At 42.6% G+C, this 26,500-nt stretch overlaps 1 protein-coding gene across 2 annotated transcripts in view; it reads right to left on the bottom strand.

The window, feature by feature from the left end:
• Positions 1-26,500, bottom strand: part of bcas3 (BCAS3 microtubule associated cell migration factor) — a 305,557-nt gene that overhangs the window by 188,066 nt on the left and 90,991 nt on the right. For both annotated transcript variants that reach the window (XM_068585216.1, XM_068585217.1), the window contains exons 17-22: positions 15,158-15,282; positions 14,289-14,454; positions 14,111-14,208; positions 6,235-6,335; positions 781-977; positions 14-111 (exon numbers count right to left, since the gene is read on the bottom strand). In XM_068585216.1, the coding sequence (XP_068441317.1) occupies positions 14-111; positions 781-977; positions 6,235-6,335; positions 14,111-14,208; positions 14,289-14,454; positions 15,158-15,282 (785 nt within the window). The remainder of the gene's footprint in view (positions 1-13; positions 112-780; positions 978-6,234; positions 6,336-14,110; positions 14,209-14,288; positions 14,455-15,157; positions 15,283-26,500) is intronic.

Raw genomic sequence — 26,500 nt, 5'->3', positions numbered from 1 at the left:
AAACCATTCCTACCTGTTCCTGTGTCCATGATGTTGGTTTGCCCTCTGCGATCGGCCACGAGTCGGGATGAGCCGGGCATGCTGACCGGCTCTGAACGTACCGGCTGGATCCTGCACACATTCAGTAAATGTACATTACTACACACATACGGGGATATTTGTTTCACTGGATCTGGTTGCAGAATGTGAGTTGTTGCTTCAGTACTCTTATGAAGGATAGATACGATTTTAGCATTAAAAACGTTTCACAATTGTAATCTGAGCAAGCTTTGGTTGAATGCAGTTTAACGTCCGCTTGGAGTGTAAAAAAGGCAGAATGCATTGACCGAGATGCAATCTCAGAACCCATCGGCTATCGTTTGACGATGATTATGCTTTTTAGAATTAGTTTACAACTGGCTGCTTCTCAACTCCAGTATTGTAGCTGAAGTTGCCAATATGATAGTTAACAATGAGCAGGGTATGGAAAATTAAGTCTTGGCTTGAGTACACGCTGATTGCTATGCAAAAGTTATTTAAACCCACAACCAATGGATTCTGAGATTGTATGTTAGAGATGCCTACACTTGAGTGATACATATGATGAAATGCATGATTATGAAAAGAATTTTCCTAAAAATGCTCTTGTTAGGATAATTTATGGTAAACCTAAAATAAGTAAAGGGTATTTTCTGATGCAGGCTCATAACATAGTTTGTATTTGTATATCAAAATGTATCCTAATGGATCTCTAAACCACGTATACTCCAGGGTGGATTATTTTGGATAGTTTCAAAGTACCTCAGGCTGTGTAGGTCCAGGTCGTCTGTGTCAAAGTCCAACAGAGGCTGTTGGACGTCGGTGGGCCCCTGGGACTGGAGGACTGAGGATGAGGAGGAGATGACTGTGGTCTGGCCTGAAGGGTGAAGGGTCTTAAACTGGAATTGGGGGCCCATCCACAGTCGTCGATGAGGCCCCGTATGGGTCACAATTTCCACCTGAGAATACAATGGTAAAGGTTAGTGAGATGAGGGGAGAATTGTCATGCTAACATAACTGTCCAAGATTGTTGCCTATTTTCACAGTGTTGTGGGTTCCTCAAAGTTAAATGATAATGCCAGCATGCTAACAAGCTCAACATGTTAATTGTAGCAGGCTGATATTTAGCAACATACAATTATCCTATTAACTGTCTCAGTTTATTATGTTAATGTTATCTTAATAGAACTGAAGAGGTAGAGGATTAGCATGTTAACATTGGCTAAATAGTACTAAATACTAATTACTAAGATCTGAATTGCATCTACATTTCATCTATCAAATTTGCATGGCATTGTTGTTGAGAATCTTCCCTAAAAACCGCTAAAGACAACACATTGGTGGCACGAGAGGTAATGCCTGGTCATCAACAAGGTCTGAGGTGTATCAACCGGGAACCATTATCCCATAGTTGACAAGATATTCCAGTATGGATTCCTGCAATATCATGAAATCACGCAAGAATCCCAGGATCACAAATCACAGAAAAGACTTCAAGTAAGCATCCTGTAAGGGGCTACTGGCAGCTTCAGTTGTTTCCCAACTGGAGAGTACTCCATCAATGACAGAAGAGCAAAGAATGCCACTGGAGACTTTTCTTCATGGAAAAGATGTCAATACTCTTCTTAGCACCGGCTTTGGCAAGAGAGGGTTCATATGATCACGAGGCAAGCATTTTTGGAAAGTGTCTGTCCTTTTCCAATGATAAACTGGTGCGACAAGTTAGCAAACTGAAGGAACCTGTCAAAACGACAAACAGACCTACTTTTACACCTAAACAACATATGTATCTCTCGTAAACATACTGTCCTCTACTCATCCATTGGCAGTTAGTCGAGGACATAGTCCTGGATGTAATCCTGAGGAGTCGCTCAGTGGACTTGACATGGCGATTTAGTGTACCAATACTCACCCGATGTGGTACTCACATGAACTTTGTTACATGACATCCAACTAAAAGCTTGCTGTACTCTTGCACCACTAAAATGTCAGAGGATGTTGTCACAACTCATCAGAGTACTGTGCGTGTTGGGAGTGCTGGCGGCATGATGGGACGCCTTCCCAGAGGGTTAATAGAAGTGTGACACTAGCAACAGCATGGCAGCGGGGCTGAGGTGAGGCCTACTGGGAGAATAAGACGACGCTGGCATGGCAGGCGGTCCAGGAGCATCTGAGCTGAGTGGCACTCATGACGGCTGGAAGTAGGATAAGAGAGGAATACGCAGTGGGCGCCTCAAACTTTGGACTATTACTGCCTGCTCCAGTCTCCATCTCCTCTTTGCACTGAATTTACTGAGTAACCATCGCCTTACACTTTTCACCGCTCTCCCACGCTAACTCTGACTTCTTATCTCCCAGCAGCACTTAACACGCCACTTGGTGTCCCGCTGTTCACATTTCATTATCTTCACTTGAAATGTGTAAGTCTCTCACCTCAGCCCAGAACCCAGCTCACAGTCTCGCTCCATCTCTGGCCAGCAGGTGCCAACATCTCTGACAAGAGTGAGCGCTTACACTCTCTGAATTGTCTTTACACATGTATGCATATACAGGGCTATGTGTAGTAGGTCTGTCACAACTGTGCAAATTAGGCCACAGAAAGAAGTAGGATGATTGTCACTTTGTGTGTGTGTCTGCTTTGCCAGTTACCACCATCAATATTAAGTCCAGCCACATAACTGGACAGCTGCCAATGGGTTCTCTTTGCAGTAGATTGGAAGTTCCAGATGTTACAGTCCAGTGTCAACCAGAAACGCCCTCCCTGTCCCATCTCGATGGACAGAGCCAATGACATCTTGCTTTATATGTCCACTTAATGCATATGCTCTCTAGAATGGGCACTAAATCAGATCAAGCTGACTAATAAGGCATGTGCTTGCTTAATTATTCTTCAACATCCAAGTGGTGCTCTTCAAGGTAGGTGTAAACATCTGTACATGCAAAAAAAATAAAAATAAATAAAGTTATATGGATTGAGTGGTTTTATCTGAGAGGTACAATGACTATAAAGGTCACCACATGCTTCAAATGAATTAGGTTGTGCGACGTGTCCGACCATGTTTAAAGACAAACGTGTCTGTTCTTGTTTTGGAACTCAAAGGTTGGGGGAGACAACAAACAAAAAATGAATGTCAAATTCTCATTTGACGATTTGAGATGTTGTAAAATAATCTGAAAAGCATGATAAGCATTGTATTGTTAGGCTGTGGCAGTATTTACTGTATGAGGGCTGTCATACTTATAGTAGGCGGTACACAATCTGTGGTCAATGCAGGCCAACATAGGCATTAGGACAGAATCTTGACGAATTGTACGTCCATCAACTGCTATGTCACACCCTTTCCAGCACATCAGAATTGACAGATGTGATGTAGAGACCTGAAGTGGACAGGAGGTTTTGTCGTGCACTGACAGCCAGCTGAAGAGCTACTAACAATGACAAGCAGCAAATGGCACAATGTCACAGCAAGCTGTAGCACTGACATGGTGAAAAACCTCACATTTCATTAGGGGAGAGCCGATCAATCCAAAATCCCAACTCAACGCCAAAATGGCTGCTGATAATCTAATGAAGACCACTGATATGATATAATGAAATCCACAAGGCTGTACTCAAAGTCTAATTCAACGTAGCCTATATATATTCAGCATTTCACAATCGGCTAAGCTCTAGTGCTTGACATATGCTAAGCTTTCCAAAATATTTGGAAGGATTGAACAACGACCCTGTCTGCCTGATCTACAAACCTTTGTTTAAATTTGCTTGGGTACTTTTATCCTCAAGCCATTTGCAATCGGAAATGTTTCTCCAGAGCTGCTACCACACCACGCTAGGTACATGCTAGGGTATAAAGAGCTTTACTGTTACATCTCCAACCACTGAGGAACACATCACTACCACTACTCTGACAGGAAGTCGCCAAAAATCTGGGTTAGTGCAATGGATAGTTTTGCTTCTGGCAAGCTATCATAGCTGATATGGACGAGGGCCTCTGCAAGCTAAGTGGGGTGCATTTTAACAACTCAATTATGCATGCAGTGGAATTATTGATGGTGAAAATGCAGTGGGTTACCTGCCGACACCAGAGATGAGTGCATTGAGGGTTAACCAAGCTGAAAAGACCAGGGTGTGCATTCTGGATCTTCTTAACATAGCCTGAAGAAATACTGTGAACATTTCAGCACCATGTAGGAGGACTTTTGTGGTTGGGAAGAAGCCCCAATGTACAAGAACAAGAAGAGTAAATGTGTAACAGTCGAAATAATTAGGATCCAAATACTTGTGTAAATATAAATAGACAATCGTTGCAGCGACAGATCCGTGGTTGGAATGCTAATCCTGAGCTATGTATCAGGAAGCATACTTTTCACTTGGGAACCATGCAATTATGTCTTCCAAAATGTTTAAAGTTCTCAAAAGCCACATGAGATAATGCCTTGAACCTGCAATCAATGCAGTTTGGGCACATGGGGGCAGTGGAAAAGGTCAACCTCATGAAGTGGTTGGCTAGTGTGTTAGCAAACAGTAATCTGTTCACGCATCCAAGAGACACAGAGTAACAGAAGCGTTCATTTGGAAAAATGTAAGTCTGGTTTACACTTTTATTTCTGTTTTGGTCTCCAACAGCTCCTTCGTGAGATATCTCTCTCTCTCTCTTTATATATATATATATATATATATATATATATATATATATATATATATATATATATATATATCCCGGTGAGTTTTTCAAAGCTTTTCCTGCTAACAGCTTCTGCTGCAGTTATAGAAACAATTCTAATGACTGAGGAGTTGGGGCCAGAACACCATCATAATGAAGAAGAGGCTTAAACAAAGTGAGGATGATGAGGATAATAATATGTGCACCAAATATTTATATTTCTACTTTTTAATCTCCATTGATGTAAGATTTTGATGAGAGGTGTTTATTTCAACAGTCTTACAGTGGACGTTATGAGTTATTGGTTTAATTTGGGCAAAATTAGGAGTTCTCTTCTTACCCTGCTCTCATATTTGAGATGGAAAAAAGCTTACATTTCTTGTGGAAATACTTATTTAAGGGACAAGCCTACTTCAAGTGTTTCCTTCAATTTACACCCAAAGTTCCCTGGCTGCTCACAGTCAGTGGATATTATGCACAAATACATGTGCTCTGCCAACATTACATCACCCTTTGACTGTCTAATAAATAATTGTACTAGGACAACACTTCGTGAACGTACTAGTTGGTTGACTTCAACAACATAGGTAAACATCCGCATCAACCTTTACAGAGGAGCAATGGAAAGCCGCCTAACAGGCAACATTAGCAAAATGAATGGCAGGTGCTGGGCCCAGGACAGTGAGGGTTAAAATACATTTTGTTTGTCTTCTGTCTCATAAAGGGACTACAACTTGCATTTTGTTATACATAACTGTGAAGGTAGATTTGTGTCTTTTTTACTCGAGCAAATTTCTTGTTTGTAATTAAATTATGTCAAAATCTTTGCTCTCAATTAAAAAAATTGGGTCAGAAGAAGAAAAAAAAAAACGCTTTAAAAAAAAATGCTCTCAAAAATAAAATTTGTCAAAAAAAACACCCTAAAAAAATTGTTATCAAAAACAATATTGAAAAAAATAAATAATCGCTCTCAAAAAAAAAGCTAAAAAAACACTCAAAATAATTGTTCTCAAAAAACCTGCGCTCTCACTTCAAAAAGTTACAAGTTAAGTTTTTTTTTGAGAGCAACTTTTTTTTAAGAGCAAATATTTTTTTGAGAGAGCAATTTTATTTTTTTGAGAGCAAATTTTAGTTTCGAGAGCAAAGTTTTTTTTTGAGAGCAAAGTTTTCTTTTTTTTTTTTTTAGATCAATTTTTGGAATTGAGAGCAAAGATTTGGAGATAATTTACTTACAAACAAGACATTTGCTCAGGTAAAAAAGACACACAACTACCTTAATACATAAGAAATAACAATGAAATGATCTGTGAACCTGAATGTAATAAAAAGAAAAGAAAAAGGTAATCAGACACAGTCGAACTTTCATTAGTTTTTTTTACGGAATCCATTTTTTTTTTCTTTTGCCCGAAACAACAGCGTAAGAGTGTAAACTATGAGACCACAGCAACCAAATTCTGGGTGTGATGTCACCGACAGGTTATGTCACTCATTAGTCTACTTCACTCAAACAAACTGCATGTAAGTGTAATATTGGTTACGGGAGAGGTCTGACCTGAGAGAGCCACTCCTCATCCTCCTGACCGCTGTGGTCCGACGCCAGGCTGTCTGACGACTCGTGACGGGTGATCGGGCCTGGACTTCCTGGGGGCATCGCTGAGGGAACACACATACACAAACAAATATATGATGACATGACAATGAAGACATTTGATATTTCGAAGCTTACAACATTTTGTCCCAAAGTTCAATATCATCATAGTTTTCCACATCTCTAAAATGAAAGCATCACAGAGGAATATCAATAAGTTGAATCTGACTGGGGACATATTGCCATTAACGATTTAAATCCGTTTGCCTGGTAAGGAAAATTGTTACTGACAACTAGTTTATTAAAGTGTGTTGGAGTCATAAGGGTTTGAATGATGTGGACTTTGACAGAGGATACCAATTTATGTACGCTGAAGTCAATCCCAGCTGTTATTTTGTGCTCAAATATCAGCTCGTACATGTGACGACTGACTGCACCAAATCACATTTTGAAAGCCATAGGCAGACATGACAGTGCATTTGGTAAGATCTAACGCCGCTGAGTGAAAGAAAGCAAAGACCCCATGTTTTTCTTTCTCTTATATGGGAACATGGGTGCGTGACAGTGTGTGTAGAAAAACTAGTAGTGTGTGAGAGAGAAACTGTGGTGTGTTTTATAAAGAGAGAGAGTGAAAGAGAGAGAGAGACAGAGAGAGAGAGAGAGAGAGAGAGAGAGAGAGAGAGAGAGAGAGAGAGAGAGAGAGAGACAGATGGTGCTCTCGCAGGCTTGAATAAGCGGGCGTGGAGAATTGGGCCTAATGTGTAGAATCAGTCCTTTTGCTGTCTCTGGGATGGGTTTGTTTAACACAGGAATGGCTAATAAACTTGTCAAGTCCACATCTGGAGAGCAGGAGGCACTCGGGTCTCTCTTGTGCGCGTGCACACACATGCACATGCACACGCACACACACACACACACACACAGACACACACACACACAAACACACACCAGGTGTTTATACATCCATGATGAAGGCAGTTTGGTGTTTGACACTTTGTCACACCAACAGACCCCTCTCCTCCCCCCACACACACACGTCACCCCGACACACACTTTTCCCTGTTTGAGAGTGAGGTCTGCAAGTCGTACACCTGCTTCTGCAATAGTGATCGCTGTGTGTGGAGTTTAAGGTTTGAAAGGACTGTGTGAGCGGTGAGCTAACAAACAGAGAAATGAAGCGCCACATGCAGAAACTAACCACACACAACTTTATTTACTTGGAGATAATCTTGTGAAAGAAAAGTGTGACTCGTCAAATCAATTTCCACAAGGAAAATATCAGAGTGACATGGGACACAGAGTTTTAAAGTTTTAAATTGATCAAATAATTTGTTCATCAGGAAGACAATATCAATAACAATATCTAGAAAAAACATAATTTTGTGTGACAATTGTTTGTGGTAATATTTAGTTTACAAACGTTTTGATTTTGTCTATCTCATATATTTCTGCTTGAATTCCCTAAAAAAAAAATGACCGGGGGACATGGAAATCCCTTTGTGGCCCTCAAAGCACTGAAACAAATATCAGTAAAGTCTCACAGGGACAATGTCATTGGAAAGATAGATGTGCTTGTTTTTCAGGTTTGTGTTAAGTTGGAGAGAGGAACAGAGAAAGGTCCTCAGAAGAACAAAGCCTGTGTTGTGTTACTTATTAAACTAAATCACAACTCTCCTGGTCTCTCTGTCTCTCTCTCTCTCTCTCTCTCTCTCTCTCTCTCTTCTCTCTCTCTCTCTCTCTCTCTCTCTCTCTCTCTCTCTCTCTCTCTCTCTGTCCCTCATACTCTCCCTCTCTCTCTCTCTCTCTTTCTTTCTCTCTCTCTCTGTGACCCGTGGGGCCAATAACTGTTCCCTAATTAATTATTGATGTTCTGAAGCAGTTGGTGGACTAGCTGGATCAGGTTTCCTGTGTGTGTGTGTGTGTGTGTGTGTGTGTGTGTGTGTGTGTGTGTGTGTGTGTGTGTGTGTGTGTGTGTGCGTGTGTGTGTGCAAGGGGGGCTTGCAATGGCCAGTCACAGCCAGGTTCCGGTGTTGGGAGCAAGTGGTCATCCCCACAGGTCAAGCAAAGTCACAACCCTTGTTGTATATATATGTGTGTGTGTGCAGGAGCCAGACTGACCCCAGCAGTTACAGTCATATCTACCCATCTCAGTGTCCGGATCGCAGACACTTGGCCTTCTGCTTTTACAACGCTCATTACAGGCTCTTAAGAGACAGAACATCAATGCAGTTTCACAGACAACATGTTGTAAGTGCAAACTTATTGCATTGCACTCAAGAAAGGAGTCTGAACCTATAGCTAAAGACACAGTGAGGCCGTGATTTGATGGATTTAAAGGAACGTAAAGGAAAGCATGGAGGCATTATTCAGAAGTGATAAAAGAGGAATGGGTCAGGATGTGTATCACTTCAATAGTAATAATCTACTTTAGACAAGTACGTAAATGTAGTACAGGAATTCAGAGACGCCTTAGTGGCTCCGGTTATACTGAATATTGTTGTTCACGTTACAAAGGAACTGATAACTAGCATGGATGGCGTGATTGGTAACTGAACTGATCCACTATACTAGAATGAATGCTTGTATATGCTACTTTAAAAGTTGGGCTTTATTTGATGGGTATGGTTTAGCTCCACGTGGTGACTCTCGGCCTTCTCCGGGCCAAACACACTGTACCATCCATCAGCACTGGGTGATATGTTATTCATACAAAAAGCCATAAATGTTAATCCAAAATAAGTCCTTGACATAGGTTTGGACAATATGCCGATATGTAGTGAGAGAATATATACATTTGTTTTTTCATCAGAGCTTATTCCATACCATGTATATCCTGGTATCTCTGCATCAAATATCTCTGGGCAACATTGCTGTATTGTAATACTTCTATTTACATGTTGCATCAATGTGATAAAGAACATGTACTGTGTGTCTTTGGCAGTGAAGCTGCTGGATTAGCCAAAAACAGTCTTGTCTCGTCTTGCAATTTTGATCAATACATAGTTTATCTATTGATTTTACTGAAAATGTTCTACATGATAGTATTTTTACGGAGTTTCGGGTGGTTAAGATATGAGTGGAGTCGACTTTTGTGTTGTATGATGTTTTGCCTGTATTACAAATCATAAACAAGGAAAAAAATGACCAGCAAAGGCAGAACATTTATATTAAAATGAACAATCAACCATGATTGACAAGCTATTTGCTTATGATATTTGATTTCAAAGATAAGTTTAAACTGTAATTCTTATAATATGTTTTCCAGACAACTCACAATAATACCTTTCTTGTTCTTGAATAGGATGATTGATTTGTTTTTGGTCTGTTTCTTGATGATTATGTGCACGTAAGCAGGACATTACTGAGGAACTGATTTGTCCCAGCCTGTATTGACTGTGGAGAGAGTGGTGTTTTGCTGCGCTGAAGGCTGGTAGCCAGTGGCCTGTTAGCCAAAGCAGTGAAGCAGGGAGTCAGAACAAGAACAAAGGCTGCCTAGGTATTGATGTAGCCCGACCTCACGGGGCCTTGGGCCAGGGGCCGGACAGGCCGATCTCTGGGGCGAGATAAGGTGCTAACAATCTGATAGATCTGAAAGCTGGCTGCCTGCTGGACAGAGGATAGCCGGCATGTCTGGGCCGGCTGCTCTGTTAACCTTTATCTCTTTCATTGTTTTTTCTTAAAGATTCATTTTGTTGGTCTTTAATTTTTCCTTTCTCTACTTTGAGCCCCCGCACTCGGCTAACATTTCACTTGCTGGGCTCCCTCTCGAGTGCTCCACCTGTCTCTCTTCTCACTTTCCTCTTTTGAGTAGTACTCTGGCAGATAGGTGCTGGCACACTGACAGACTGGGATAGCTTAGTCATTATATATCATTCAAGGCGTATTTGACTGACAGTTCCTTCATTCAGCCAGCGCTACACTTACCCCGTCCTTTCTCTGCCTCTCTTTGATTACTGACCCAGTCATGGCGCCACGGTTTCTCTTTACCAAACGCCTGATGCTCCAAGGCCTTCACTCTGGCCCCTCTCTAGGAGCAATTAGATCTATTGACGAGGCTACTGTGGCTGGCCTGTCATGGGCCTCAAAGTCCCAAGAGAGTGGCCGAGCCAGCCAGTCAGTCAGTCTCCACAATTAGCACATTATATGACAGGTAGGGAAGGGAGGGCCGCGGCCAAGAAGCATAGCCTCTGTTGCTGTCGTCATTGCCCGGCTCAAAGGAGCCAGCCAGATACTCAGGTGGTAAATTATTCACAGGTTTGTTTGCTTCAGAGCAAGTCTGTGGCTAGGGGAAAGAGGTGTTGGAAAACATACCGCAGACAGCTCGGTAAATATCACCCTGAAAAAAAGCTTCCCACGAATGTAGCTAATCAGGGTGTGAAAACCTCACATTCATCAAACTATAGCCACTGTTATGATGGGGATTAGAGTAGTCATTCTGTTACTACTCAGCTCCAACACCTCTGGCCAATAAGGACAAAAAAGACACATTCACACACTTGAGTACTTTTGGAGACACAGACAGGAATCATGAGATTCCACCTCAGCTTTAGATAGAGGATTCCCCAAACACACACACGAATAAAATGTGGCTCCAGACTGCTTTTATGAAGCCAGATCACACTACCGCATCTCCTCTGTTTGCCAGTGTACTGTATAATGTGTGTCTTCTTCTTCCTTATCTCTCCCGGGCAGCGCTGCACGCTGCTGTCCTCTGCGAGGCTGAGTGCTGCCAGTAGCTGCTACAGATGGACAGGTGGAGATAGTGACCATGAAGTGGCGCCACCGCTGCCTTTTATCATCCCGTCCTGGAGGCTCCGGTCTGGCCTGACCCCGGCCCTTCCTCTACCCTTCCTACTCCTTTCCCTGCATACTGCATTTTTAATCAGCCTGGGTCATCCAATATAGAGCCACGAGACCAGAAACTATGGCCTGCCAATCAAGCGCTGCCACATCTCTGCCTTGTGTCACCTTTTTTCAGCTACGGGGGATATTTATCTGGATTATTTGACTCTTCTAGTACTTCTGATTCTGAAAGATTACTTACTTTGTGCCTTTTTTTGATAGTGATATTCAGGAAAGAGGAGCGAGAGGGGCGGACATGCAGCCTTGTTGCCTCGGTGCATGGGACGCCTGCTCTACGATGTGAGCTCCCGTGGCGCCCCAGTGCTTGTTTCTTGTCTTATAGTAAAAACCTTCTTGTTTCATTTCCTCTCTCGCTACTTGTTCTCTCTTGTGGTTCTTGTCCTAGCGATGTAAATCAGACCGAGATAGCACAACGTGTTCTGTATGTAAGAACTATGTGTGTCTTTTCAGTTTCGTCCGCATGATGCAGATGCTTAGCGAGAGGCAACGGGACAAGCGGCGCATGGCTGTGCAGTAATTCATCCTAAGGTCAAATCGACTCCTTCTCCTGGATCACTCCTCCTTTGTGCTGCCAAGCCCTGGAGGAAACGGCAGAGGAGAGGGCTGGCAAGGGGACGCATGCTGAGACAGAGATGTAGAGAGTTTGTGCTCGGGTGAAAAGAGCAAGAGTGGAAGGTTGCACTCCAAGAGCAACCCGGCCGGCGTTGGTGGTGTCTAGGACGCTGTCCCGGAGGGGAAATGGCAGGAGCACACGAAGTGGGTGGAGGGCTGAACAATTATGTTTATAGCGTCATGACCTCACATTGGTTCACACTTGGTTGGTTTGGGGAATAATGAAGAGATGCGGCAGTGTTATCTGGCTATTGTTAATTGGATGTAAATGTTAATGCAATGAATCCCTCTCATTATGCAGCCAGTTCCACTGCCCATGCTGGCAGAGAGAATGGTGGAATAAGCTGACGCGCATGCCCGTCACTCCAACGTGTCCTCATCGCGCTGACACTAGGAGAGACCATTAGCACTAATTTGAGAAAATATCCTACCAGTTAGACCTGGAGCTCTGCAGAAGTCAACGGAGACGAGGAGAGGGATTAGGCTAAACACAGCGACCACTTGCCCTGGAGCTGCCGCACGAGCTAATTACAGATTTTGTGTGTTTATAATTATGGAGTGAGCTCAAAACGCCAGCCTGTTCCAGGGGGTGGATTGATTCCTTGTGTGGCCATCCGAGTGCACTGTGCACTTTATGCGAATTGGCCTTTCAGAGGGCAACCTAAAGTGCTCACTGCTTTCTACTTGTTATTGAATTAGAGAGAGTTTAGGGTGTCAGCTAATTGGTCTGACTGCGGCATCTTAAAGTATTGTGCGAGCATGCCCCGAGGTCGGCGTGGAGTGTGGCCGGCAAATGAAGGATTCAAGGTGAAGCACCGACCGGAAGAACAGGAAGGACTTCTGACAGGGCTCAGAAGATATCAACTAGTAGAATTGGCGGAAGTATGCTTCGACAAAGTTTTTTTGAGAAAGGACATGAAGGACATGTTATGGCTGCTGACTGGAGAAGTCTCTTCTCAGCATGTGGCACCAATAAGAGGCTGAGGACTGGCTTTCAACACAGTCAACATGGAAACATCAGCAGGGAATAGGGGTCAGCCCCTTGACTAATGGTGCATACAGAAAAGAACATGGTTGCGTTAGCCTGTGCAACCAAAACATACACAGACCTGTCAGAGATATTGGGATGCATATGTGTAACAAACAACATCGTACATGCAGTACAGGAAAATATAAAAACAATTGCTTCAAAACTCCCCTTTGAAGAAATTATTTTTTTGCTAATAATACTGACACGGGTTAATTTGAAAATGGTGTATTAGAATGAAAGGGAAGAAGCCGATGCCTAGGAATAACATTTTAGTGTCTACAGTCAATACAAATGTTAAATCTGTGAGAACAATGTCAGAAATTCAGCACGAAAAAAGCAGTCGAAAATGTAAAACTGAAATAAAATTTAACTGAAGTTGTTGATCCATCAAAAATGAAAACATGCCATCATATACGTTTTGTGATGCTAGTATCTTTCAGCTCATTCTGATTACATTTTAATTTGAAGAGAAATTTGACAATATCTGTGAAAACTGGGGCAGACTTTGTGATTCTATTCTGACTATCAGAGACCCCAGTTCTGATTTTTCACAAGTAGCAGCATATTAGCATGACATCGCCAGACCTCAAGTGGCAAAGCCATAGGCCTCTGGATGCAATTGGATAGACCTTTAACCGACTGGAGCAAAGACACATGCCATAGAGCTTTGGTAACTTGGACTTGCGATGTCAGGTTACTTAATAGTGGTTAAAACATTAAATTCCACAACAGTGTCAGTTGATTTTGAATATAGTGTCGCATCACCATTGTCTCGAACACTGCCCACATTAGATAAATGCTTGTGATTGGTCCGTCGTATCTCAGGCTGCTGGAAATTTGTCCAAAGCGGAGAGGATGCTGACACAAACACCAAATAAAACATGAGGTTACTGCTGTCTGCCACGTTGCTGTCCGTATGTCATTTCTGTTATGACCACAAACTATTAAGCTCAGCACACTGTGGGTTTACATTTTTTTTTAAAGTATTGCTGTCACAGAGTACATGTGCAGTTTAGAGTTATTGTTTTAACAGTGTTGTCATACAATACAAAAAAATAATCAAAATCTATTCTGATCATAATGTTTCCTTCATTATCAAAATCCCGATGAGCTGACACCTGAAATGCAGTCACTTTAATTTGAGCTGCCTGAAGAGGATCTGCATTGATTTGTATTGGCCTCTATTGCTTCCACTGACTTATTATGTATCTATCCATAAACATATACAGCATTAAAATATTACTTTGTATTCCATTTGGCCACAACTTGATACTGTAAATAGGCGTGTTTGTGTAAACCGGTCAACACATGAACAAAGCTGTGCTTAGTGCTTACCAGCCAGAAGGTACTGGTAGTACTGCACCAGGTCGGAGGCCAACACCAAGGGGTGGTGGGAGTTGAAGGGCGGCTGCAGCTCATTCCACTGGGGGGTCCTGCTCCAGGAGACAAGAACACCATGAGAGTCTGTATCAGAAGCACTCGTTCAAGATGAAAGTGGTCGACAAAGTGTTACCTGGCGAGAGTCCAGCAGGCCCTTGGACAGGTGCTGAGCTCCAAAGGTGTGTCATCACTAATCTTTTGAGCAATGCTAATTGGCCGTGGCTCCAGGACATGCTCCACTAAGTTACCATAGCAACTAAGGATGTAGAGCGAGTCGACCACGGACTGCCTGGCCTGATCTATGAGGAGGATGTGAAACAAGACAGTGGTAAAGCAATATTGCTTCAGCCGGCACTTAAATGGTTATTAAAACATGCATTACTAGTAATGAGGGAGACAATGCAGATAGTTAACTATTCGTCAACATGTTGTGTCAACAGAAAATTTGGTATTTAGTTTTGGGGAGATGTGTTTGGACGTTGACAGCACATTGAGTCCCGTTCAAGAACCAATTGTACAACAGACTCGTTCTTCAGCAGCTTGTGTGAGTAATTTAGGAGAACTTGCCGCATTCATTTTCTCAATTTACACAATTTACGGCTTGGCAAACCTGTCGCAGGAGTCTTTACTAATAAATAACTTTATTCTGCTGCTGACGCTGCTGAAGTCTTCTGATTTTCTTTCCCATGAACCTCTGAAAGAACCACTTTAATAGAGGACATAATCTGGTTTTATTATTATACTGGTATTGTTGGAGCATTAATTATTGTAATTTACAGTTCTCATTTATGACTGCTCAATTACGCAGAGGTGACATTCACGTTTACACCGATCATTTAATCAGTTATAAGTTAGGCGTGTTTGCTGAATCTGACATTGCACACTCAAACGGACCCAACGTACAAAGAGAGAGGAAGAGAAATAGATACAAATTCAAAATGTTCTTGCATGAGATCAACTGACTCCACAAAATACAAAAAGCATCCAAGGTCATGGTCTAACCTTTCTCTCTTTTCATGGTCGGGTTGGTGATGAACCAGGAGCGAGACGAGGCAAAGATGGCGGCCACACAAAACTCTCCTCCACTGGACTTGCTTGGGGAGATCTGAGGCGCCGGCTTTGCTTTGCTTCAGCAGAGAAAAGAGAACAACGTTGAGTTAAAAGCTGTACTGCAGAGTCTGTTTCTCAAAGGTGCTTTGTTAGGACACTTTAATATAGTAAACCCAAATCACTTGTGATTCAGTAGTTTGCATCCTGTCACCAAAGGAGCGTTGCGTCAGAATTAAGACCGCATTTTCCATAAACCACAAGACAAAACTTTTCCCTCCAAAACTTGGGGCACAGAATGTAAATTGAATAAAAAATCTAGCACCTTTGAGACCAATATCTGTAAGTGTTTGTTTGATGGTTGATAACAAGAATATGATTTAGAAGAAGAGACAGTATAACACAATAAATGTCACACCTTGGAGGCAGTTATATGAAAATCACAAAGCGACATCTCTGAACATAAACTTTATAAAAGGGCTCTGCATGCAAGGGGCTAAAGCTGGGGAGATTGAAAACAAATTAAACATTTCACCTTAGTAGCAGAACATTATAAAATATATTTAGCTCTGACACAAATGTTGATTTATGAAATATTTTAAAAAAACTAAATGCTGCTCAACTATCGAGATACACAATTCAGCCGCCATGCTCGATGACTTCTTGTCTGAAAAGGTCAGGGTGCATGAGACAGGATGTCCAAGAGGCCTTTTTTATGTCATCGAGGCATTTTAGGTCAATAATGGCACTGTGGTAAAATAGTTGAATAGCCTTCCTCATTCAGCCCTGCTGGTGAGACAAGGTGGAATGATTGGTGTTGCATGATGGTGTTATGTTAGGTGAGGACTATTTGTTTTATTTTACGAAGTCGAGGCTTTAAACAGTATACAGTAGGTAGAACTCTCTTTTTGCTTTACTGTTTTGAGAAACTTGCAAGTCATGAATACGCCTTCGATGACACTACTGCTCCTCCATATAGGACGGACCAGTACGCCTATAAAATATTATAGCACAGGCCGTTTGAGTTCAGATTGTGAAGGTTCTCATAGCCATACTAACCGAAAGGATGATTACTGGATGCACACGATCTAAATGATATTCTAAGTAAGTACAGACTGTATTTATCACAATGGGACATGCACCTCACAACAGTAGTGTCTAAGCTGCCTCTTCTGGCGGAATTGCTTTGTGCTGGCCACAGGAGAGAGTTTATTGGGAGTTATAGGATTATTCAGCACGTCAAGACTGTTTGAGAGGAAACGGACACAGAACGGGTTTTCAGCTCCCCATATGGTAGTGATCAGAGAACAGTAGCCAGGTCTGGTATTATTGTCCGGCCTTATAACCAACCTGGACAGTAAAACATGCTCACAAGAGTTCAGGCATTAGGTGGGCTAAAGGCTTGAAGACTCATGGTGGTGTCATACACTCCCAGAGGGATGCCTAATCTTGACCTTTGGTAACCACACTGGTGTGGAAGCAACACCAGTCACCGCTGTCTACACTCACTAAAAAAGGATTAAATTGTACAGAGCTGCATTTTTTTCCGCTTTGTTCATGGGTTTTCCGAGACATTATACGTCTGAGGCACAGATCCTACGCATTTTTGCCACATGAACGTAAAAATGAAGTGGGAAGCATCTGGAAGAGCCGAATGGGAAATGACTTAGTTTACGAGAAAGTATGCTTGCCCTTCAAGTAGAAAGCAGAATTTTTTCAATTGTTGCCGATAAGAAGAAAATATTACCATTCTTTGAAAAAGTCAGTGAATAGGTACAATACGTTGTTGAAATAATATGCCTTTGTTATAAATGTCATGAACACACCTGATGCAACTCAACAGCCCTGACTGTTGAATCAGTGCACGAGCTTTAGGTGTGCTCGAGCAGAGAGAACTGGGACATGTGCAGTAAGGGGTTCCTGGAGGTCTGGATGTGGGACCCAGTGACCAGGCTATAGGCTATATGTAGTAGGAGGGTCAAGTCGTGCCCCTTTTGGAAAATGATTAGTGAACTGCTGTTTTATGCATCTACTCTTTTGATTGAGAGATTATGGAAAAGTTCACAGCCTTTTAAAATGATTATGGTAGTTTAATTCAAAAAGAAACATTGGGGGTGGGTAATGAGTGTTAGCACTGCTCTATAGCTAGATCTTTTTCCACAGCTGGTTTTAGTGAGTGGGATGCTGGGATAGGCTCGTGTCACCAACGACGCCAAACAGCGTTGATTGTTTACTGAATGGAAGAAGATGAAAGAACGAAGCAGATCGATTAGGTTTTGACTAGAAAAGCTTGTTATTAAAATCATTGACATGTGTGCTAGCTATGTGTCCTTCTCTATCCTGGCCCATAGGAGGCGCAGGTTGGCATGTCGAGAATGATTTGACTTTGAACAAACAACCTTCCACTGTGCAAGGTGAGCTGCTCGCTGAAGCTGGTTGCCACCAGACAGAACTAAATCCATAGCAACCATTAAAGTGGAGGGTAAAACTAAATAAACAATGTAATACAGTGTCAGGAGGACTATAGTTCAACATAATTGCTTGCTGTAGTAGATGTTGTGTCCAATAGTCCAACTCACTGAGCTTCTGCTGGTAAAACTCTCTTTCTGCTGCCTCCCTTTAGACTGTCAACACCTCATAAATTACTCCCTGGATGCAAAGAGATGTTGATGTCTCTGTTTGGCCAACACCATGTGAAAGAGGGATAAGGAAATAGGAAGCGGGGAAGGTAGTCATAAGAAAGGCCTCTATACAAGTTGCGGAGCTTGTATTTATTAGTGCTGGGTCAAGGGGAGAAGGCTGAATAACCAAATATCCACAGTAAGCCCAGTCTGTGAGAGGAAGATGGAGGGGGAGATAAAGTCACATTCAGGATATTGCGTTGGCTAACTCCAGAGTGCCCTTGCCTTCTCTTCCTCGGGCCTATTCGTTTGTCAGTGCATTCAGAAGATACAGCGTTTAACAAACAGGTCCAGTTAACTGTCTGCTAGCTATGTTTCCATTTCTGAAGCTTTTCCCTAAAGAAGATGTCCCCTTTTTTCTGCCTTTCAGTGTCCACAATCCTGGCCTCAGGTACGGCAAATTAAGAGGAAAATACAATGGAAAAGAAATGAACAAAAGAAGTGTGATCCATTAAAGTGAAAAAGAATGTTAAATGGTTTGGGAAAAGAGGAAACAAGGGATGTGTTGGTCACAACACACCATATAACTTTTGATCTTTTTTTTGTTCTCAAAAGAAGGAACAGTATTCCCGACTTTGGCTGTGTGATCCTGCAAAGTTCTTCTTTGGTGAGGTGTTTAATTGCCGAAAAACACTTGCGTTCCATCTCTCCCATTGCTGGAAAATATGTTAAACCTTCAAAGGCCCTCTGGTCCACTGGTTTCAATAACCCAGGAAACACAAATCCTATTTCAGAGCAGGCTGGAGTTGGTTTTCAAGGGTGAGAGCTTGAGGCTGGTGAATACACCGCAGAGCGACTTAGACTGTGTACTGGAAGATATTCTAACCTCCTCGTAGTCGGCACGTTGACTTTGGAGGTAAATGGAAGTTGAATTATGAATCAAGGAAAAACATTGTTTAAATCTGAAATGGTATTCTTGAGGGAAGAATGACAAATCAGCATAAAGGACTTTTGAGTGCCACAGCACCGATTATTATTTGGAGCCATTCAAGTAGCCTGACCTCACCGCCCTCTATGTATTTATAGTTTAACAAAGTACATACACGTATATATATGTTCACACACACGCACACCAATTTGTATGCTTATAAGTCTGTGATCACAGGCAATAATACTGGCTCTCCACTGGGGTCTCGTGTCTGGTGAGTTGGATCTGAGCGTCTTTGAAGAGGCCTCAGCCAGCGCCGAGCCTGCCAACAGGACCAGAGATCACAGCTCGGTTCTCGTCTCCTCTGGGTGCAGTGACCACTTACGTTTATTCATCTGTGTTTTAAATCATCATTTTTTTCCTCTCAATTGAAGTGGCTCAAAAGTGTTGAGGTTTCCGCCCGTACCAAAGAGAGGCACAGCTCTGGCAGGAAGGGGAATAATGCGGCTCCCCATATGTAGGGCAGCAAACACTTTTTGGAAGGGACCATTGATTGTTGATGACTGGCACCAAAGTTTTGAAAATAAGTAACGCAATATCAATAAATGATGTCACATAAATATACAAAAAGGGAATTTGGGGAAAGGGGGGTCACTAAACAAACGGAATTTTTTTTTTTTTTGTTTTCTCTCCACAAGATTTTGTTTTGTACGATTGCCCTTTAGGAGGGAGAGGATTCCATTTTTTTTTTGCAACTTTAATCCACTGAAGACGACTCATGTCATTTCCACTTTTAATTTAACAAATGAGGACTCTTGAGTGAGCTAATAGCTTTTCCTCAAGGGCATAATTCAATCTGTGACATCAACCATCAAAGTCCCTTCGCATTACTACGCCCGGGGCTAACGCGAGGCGCCTCCGAGGGGGGATGGAAGTCCGGTGGCAGCTTCCATTTATTTTCAGGCCCCTCGCAGTAAACAAATATGATAGCGCTCACTTGAGCAGACTATCCAGTGATAAAAGAGCTGTGCGGCTGCTGCACCGATTCTGGGCAATATGGTTCATTTAAATCAAAAAAGGAGCCGGCATTAGGACTGCAACCGGGACAAAGAGAGGAAAAGAGAGAGAGCAGGCAGTCATGTGGAGGACACATCCTTCAACGTCATATTTATTATTTTACAACAGCCTTTGGAAAAGAGGCAGCCTTTGGGCTGTGTCGAACACACAGCACTAATGACAACCACTGGGGAGACTCAGAAAACATTGGAGAGGCCATCATCGTGAAAACTAGGACTATTTTCTTTTACCTGCAGTCCTTAAACTCTACATGTGCCATCATAGATGTATGTATGTAAGGTTATTAAATAGTTTTTGCAATTGTTATTAAAACATACTAGTATGTTTATATAATTGGTAAGATGGTTGAAATCTCACACCACAAATTCAGTTTAAAATGCAACGCTGAGAACATGAAATGGAAATCTGAGACGGCGCGATTCAGTCCACGGTACCCTGGAAGAGGAAATAAAATGAGAGCTGAACTCTGGGTTAGCAGATATTGGCAAATGGACTGTCATTGCTCATACACTATTAGAGAAACAATATAGGTCTAACAAGCTGACATTTTAGCGGAAGACAGTTATTGCGAGGGTCGAGATGCCGATGCTAATGATGTGTACCTTTGAAAAGTATACGCTCTGAAATCACTAAGGGCCCAGATTAAGCGGGAGGTGGATGAAGACCGAAAGAAAAAAAAGCTTCAATTAAAAAGTATGAGTGACTGCCCACAACAAAAGACGAAACCCAAGACTTGGGGAAGGCACCACATGCTATTCATTTTCTAAAGTGAATGGAGTCAACAGGGAGGAGGTGGAGAGCTGGGAGCCGGGAAGGGAAAAGTTCACTTCACTCAATCATCTCTCCATAAGTGACTCTATCATAATGGGGCTTCTTTTAAAAGCTTGTAAGCATCTGATTTCACGAGAGGGCGGTGAAAAGAGACTTGGCCTCAGCCCTACTGCAAGACAGAGATGGGAAGATGCGTTGTCCTCTAACATTTCAATCTCAGCAAAGGGCATTAAGAGATGAAGTTGAACTTAAAATGGAAGGGTGAAAGTAACAATTTCCTGATTAAAGTAGTATTTAATCGTTCTCCTGGCCGGAAGAGGAGAAGGTAGGGTCTAAGCTGAAGGACTTTCTGGTGAACCTGCAGGATTTTGTCCGATTTCGCTGGAAGTCGACCCGATGGCCCCAATGACAAGGGTTAAAATATACTAAATATCGACAAATATAGACTAAATATATTTTAATGACAAGCATTAAAGTATGTATAATAATACAAACCTCTCATTGATGGTTTTGTTTTATGTAGGTTCATAAAGGTATCAATTATTAAATTGAGACAGTTTCATAATAATTAAGTTATTTGTGCTTGAGTTAAGTGACTTATCCATTCTTAGTCCAGCTGATAATTCCACCGCTTTAAGTGCCCTCTTTCACACGACACATAGTGATCTGACCGATCGTTACTATGATAAAAAAAAGATTAGTGAGGCTTTAAATTTCATTACTTACAGCACATAAATGAACAAAAATTCAGTACAGGACCTTCAGTCCTTTGCGATAGAGGGTTACACATATCTACTCAAGCATAAGACACGGTTAACAATATTACCAAAATATGCCAAGGAACAATTTCTGCGTGCAAACAAACATCCAAGGGAAAAATGTTTCAGGGCGGGCCTAAAAAAATGTGAACAACATGTTTTACACAAAGGTGTTATTCTTGGAAAAACATCATGGAGAGAAAGAAAAAGACAAACAACAGAAAAAACACATAGCAACAGGCGGGCAGTGCTATGGCATTTCCCTGAAGCACCACTACCCATAATACACACCTCTTATGTTTGTCACATTGTGTTAAAATAACCATAAATCCTTTGTTCGCTTTAGTAACATAGTGGCTTTGACACAACATGTTAAATCATCCTAATCCAAAAGTTCAACATACGCAGAAAAACAATTGAAGGGTTTGCAAAAAAAAAGAGAAAAGACATAAAAAGATAATAAAATAACAAACACTCCTCTTTGGGATTTTTGTGCCTTGAGGAGTTACTGTGCAGCCTGCAGAATGTGTTGAGGATATACCAGGAGACAAATGAGAGGTAACAGAGGCGGTGTGCTGTGGAGGGGAGACAGTTGCATGCGGCCGAGGGAGACAAGGAGGGGAAGAGCAAAACTCACCATGGAGTTTTAATGGCAAAACATCCCGCCCCAAAGAGGTAGGGTCTTCATGAGAGGGGGGAGGGTGAAGGGGGTGGGTTACAGAGATAGACGGGAAAACCATTATTAAACTAGCACACTTGAGCAAACACACTTTTCACATTACATACTTTTTGACGTGTCTGTTTAAGTGTACAACACATACGAGGCAGGAAGCAGAATGTCCGTGCGCTAAGATGGATTTGAAAACCTGCGGGAAGGCTTGATGATTCATCTGCTCAAGCTGCTCCGTAAAGTGTGATAGCATATATTTGGCAGATGCAGCATGTCCACAGACTTTGTTTCTCTCTTTTTTCTTCGGACATCTGTCATGTTTTTTTTTTTCTGTTTTTTTTTTTTCTTCTCCCCCTTAAGTTTAGAGGGATTGGGTACATGTGCAGAAACATGCAGGTCTGAATTCAACCGTGTAAATATGATACAGGAAAACGATGGGAAACGGTTCTGATTGTTGAGATTGAGAAAGTTTAAGTATGAGGAGTTTATCCAACTTCTATACAACTGGGGACACCAATAAAACTAACAGCACTCAGGCATTGTTAGGACAAGAAGTTGTGTGTTTGCATGCAACTTCTTTTTTTAGTAAGAGTGTGTATTTACGGCCATGCATTGTCTTTTGAATGTGTGTGTGGGCCAATGTGTCTTCACTGTGATTATGTTAACAAGTACACAGTGTGTGGGTGTGTGTGTGGGTGTGCAGGAGTCATCTAGAGTGTGTCTTTTTCAGGGTATATTTCGGTCTATCTGTCAGTCTGTGCGTGTTTCTAATGTTTACAAGACATTAGGAGTGGGAGTGTGTTCCTGTGTTTATTCTGCATGTCCAGAGATAGTGACAGAGCTCCGTAAACAGTTTACAGTAAATAAGCCTTTTCCCTACAGCAATAAAGGTCCGATGAGACTGAACTCTGTCCCCGCCGGCCAACCTCCCCCAGTCATGAAAAACAGAATCTCCGGCCAACCAAAGCACTCTGCAGCACTTCTTTATTTTATCGCTTTTGCCGCATCCGCCGGGGCCTTCCTAACGATAGCACACAGTCTTCAATTAGTCTTGGTACATGGATGTGTAGAGAAATGTTCCTCTGGGAGACGGGGAACAACAATTTGCCATGGAATGTCTTACTCCTGGAGCGCAAGTTGAGAAATGAACATGTTGGTTGGTGTAATGGAGACCCCTGGTAATCTGCCACTTATCAAAGAGTCTCCACCGTCTACCCTCCGCTGAGCCTATCGAACCAGCCGAGCCCCCACTCTGGGTCTCCAGCTGGGTAAATGGATGGACTCCAATGGGAGAGTGATGGGCGAACGGGGTGAGCACTCCATGGGGGTAGCAAAGGCCAAGTAGGCTTTGGGGTTAACAAGATGCCACTTTGAATTTCTCCCTCCTTCCTTTGAAATTATTGTTGATGGGATTTATTGTTGGTGGCTAACGGAGTGATGCGAGTTAATGGCAGTATTTGAAGAAAAACTAAATACCCGATCCAAAACAATACCGGGAGCATTCTGGCTCTCATGGAGGCCTCCATAGAACTCCTCTGTAACAGTCACTGTTATTCCACATTCCTCCTTTAAAGCAAGGCGCACTGTGCCCATATACAAAAGCTAGTGATAAAAGCCTCATAGCAGTGGCTGTGTGACAGTAAGGTCAAGGTGAGAGCTAAAGGCAGCTGCCGGTGCTGAGAAATTAAGACAAAAGACGTAGTTCTTCTAACGGCCACTGACGCTGGTTCCAAAAGCGAGCTGATCTTCAATGAGTTAATTAAAAACAAGACTGACTTTGGGTTTCACACAGGACACAAGCGAAAGTTCTGTGTTTGTTTGACCCACCTGCCAACATCAACTGCCTCGCGAGGCAGACTTCCGTGGACTTTGATTCAAAACAGATTTGTGATCAAATAAAATATAAAATGTTCAAATCAACACTGCTATTCAGTTGTATGGAGAAGGCTGGAATAAATTCCCCAAAACACATATTATTGTATTTAAATGCGTATAATATAAGCTAAATTGTGCATCATGAGCTGGCAGTTAACAGTTTTTTCTTTGTTGTTGTTTTTCATCACAGAGCAGAAAAAAGCTGCCAAGTTGTGTGCCACACTGCCTGATCCATCAGGTTTGATGGAGAAGAATCCCAGTGAGCATAATCAACCTGTGAGGGCGATGACCCCACTCCTACAGAATAATCGTTTACACATTCATCTCTTAACCCGTTGGCCCTAATAGCCGCTCTGCCTGGGCCATTAAAACGGGAGGGAAGTGAGGTGATTTGTGCAAACGGTTTAGTCTGGCTGCCATGTGATGTTGGGCATTGCATTCTTAAAGCCCCTTTCTATCCGCGGCCTGTGCGGGGCTGCGGAAGACAATGGCTTTCGCGCCGGGCCGGCTCATTCATACGTACATACATACCTACATAGGTATTACAGTAATCTGAGGGCCCATCTGCAGCGGGTCACAGGGTCTCAGGCGGTCACTGGCTGTCATCTTTCTCGTTACCTCGCCTGCACTACGTTCGCATTTGCTCGAAAATGCCACAAGAAGGATTTGCTCTCCGGGTGTTGTGTTTAGTGTGTGACAATCTTTCCATTTGGATTTTCATTTGTCTGTATTAAAGTCAGACTGTGTGTAGACGGGATAAGTGTGCACTCGTTTGTCTGCCTACAAATCCCAAATGTATCCCTCTCCGGCATTCTGACAAGTTAAATCCTCATAGTACTCCGCTGACTGGGGGACAAGCAGACTTTCCTTGGCGCTGACTGTTTGAATAATTCTCTCTTAATCTTTTTCACAGATTAAGTTCCAATGGTGACATTTCACCGGGAGAGAATCTTTTTATTTTTTTGACCAAATGTCTTTTTCTTGTTTGGGATTTAATTCACCGACCTTCTCCTGAACTTGGCTGACGGCAACTAGAGTCTGAGTCAGAGCCGACGCTTGTCTCCTTGTTCAGGAGCTTCTCAGGAGAAGATTTGAGGACTCGCAGAAGCTTGGCTGTGTTCCTCCACTCCCTGACCTGGCCTGGTCTAAGAGAAGAGGGAGAGGGGGGATGCAAAGCCACATCCGACTCTACCTCCCTTCGACAGGGGGAGAACACCCAAATCTAAACTAAAAGCGGAGGGGCTCTGCATGAACTTGCTGAGGTTTACTTTGATGTTAAAAATGTGATAAAACAGCAGCATTTTACACATTAGTGGTCTGTAGGCATGCTGGGGCCTATGACGGTATCCTCCCAGTGAGGCCGGCCACACAAAGGGGCTAAAAGCCTCATCAATGTGGCTGTGTGTGTGTGTGTGTGTGTGTGTGTGTGTGTGTGTGTGTGTGTGTGTGTGTGTGTGTGTGTGTGTGTCACACGGCACAGTGCACACAAAGACAGCCTGGTAGGGAATGTAGGTTAAGCAGCTGGTGTGTTCCTCTGCTGTCCTGCCAACAGGGATCTGCCCATACAGGTGTAAATACAGCTGCCGGACTCTCATCTCTTTCACTCTCTCTCTCTCTCTCTCTCTCTCTCTCTCTCTCTCTCTCTCTCTCTCTCTCTCTCTCTCTATCACTCACATACACACACACACACACACACACACACACACACACACACACACACGTAAAAACAGAGAGGGGGCCTGCTGAACAGACAGACAGATGGTGCCTGGGTCCTCCTGTGCAAGTATAGCGTGAAAGTATATGATATCACCCCCCACTCTAGGGGCCAAACCTGTTGCTTCACTCAGTGTGTGTGTGTGTGTTTTGGTGTATTGGTGCAGCCGTGTGCACGCAGGAGCAGACCGCACAGCTGCATGTCCTGATGCATTAATACTGACGCCTCCTCTGGCCCATACCGGGCCTGGGCTGTTTGAGTGGTTTGACCAGGTATCACGGGTGGAAGATGTGGCATATTTGCAGAATTCTTACGCAGAGAAAAGAGCTTAACTGATGATGATGAATGATTAAAAACACACCAATGAGCCCCAGTGTTAAACCTTCATCCCCTAACAACTCATTTAGGGTAGATTATTTGACTCAGTCCCACATCAATGCTGCCTTCATGGAAGATACTGAACAGAATTGTGTCCATTATTTTTCTTTCATGGTCATCCTGTGTTCAGGTCACGGTGCACGGTGTTACCCTGAGAGGTGTTTCCAGTATATTCTACCTCCCTGATGTAAATCTTCAGGAGGAACCAGAGTGTCACAGACAGACTGAGAGAGGCAGTATTGAGAGAGATTAACATAATGTTGGTTTTGGTCTTTTCATTGAATTTGTTGGCAGTAAAAACAGTTAGAATAGAAGCTGAGGATTGTCTTCATTTTCACCACTACCTGAAACTGAACATCCATCCATGACGATCCATCCAAAAAGATAATTATTAGTTCTTTATTGAAAGCTTTTAGGAGCCCTGTTCTAAACAGCAAGTAACAGTCTGACAGCGGCCTGTATAGAGATCCCTCTGGCATACAGCTGCTGATATTTATTATATTTCT

The sequence above is a fragment of the Clinocottus analis genome, unplaced genomic scaffold (assembly GCF_023055335.1).
Source record: "Clinocottus analis isolate CAN_PGR_092001 unplaced genomic scaffold, fCliAna1.0.p SCAF_2, whole genome shotgun sequence".
NCBI lineage: Eukaryota > Metazoa > Chordata > Actinopteri > Perciformes > Cottidae > Clinocottus > Clinocottus analis.
The sequence above is the reverse complement of the archived record's forward strand: the minus strand, read 5'-3'. Positions and strand labels throughout refer to the sequence as shown.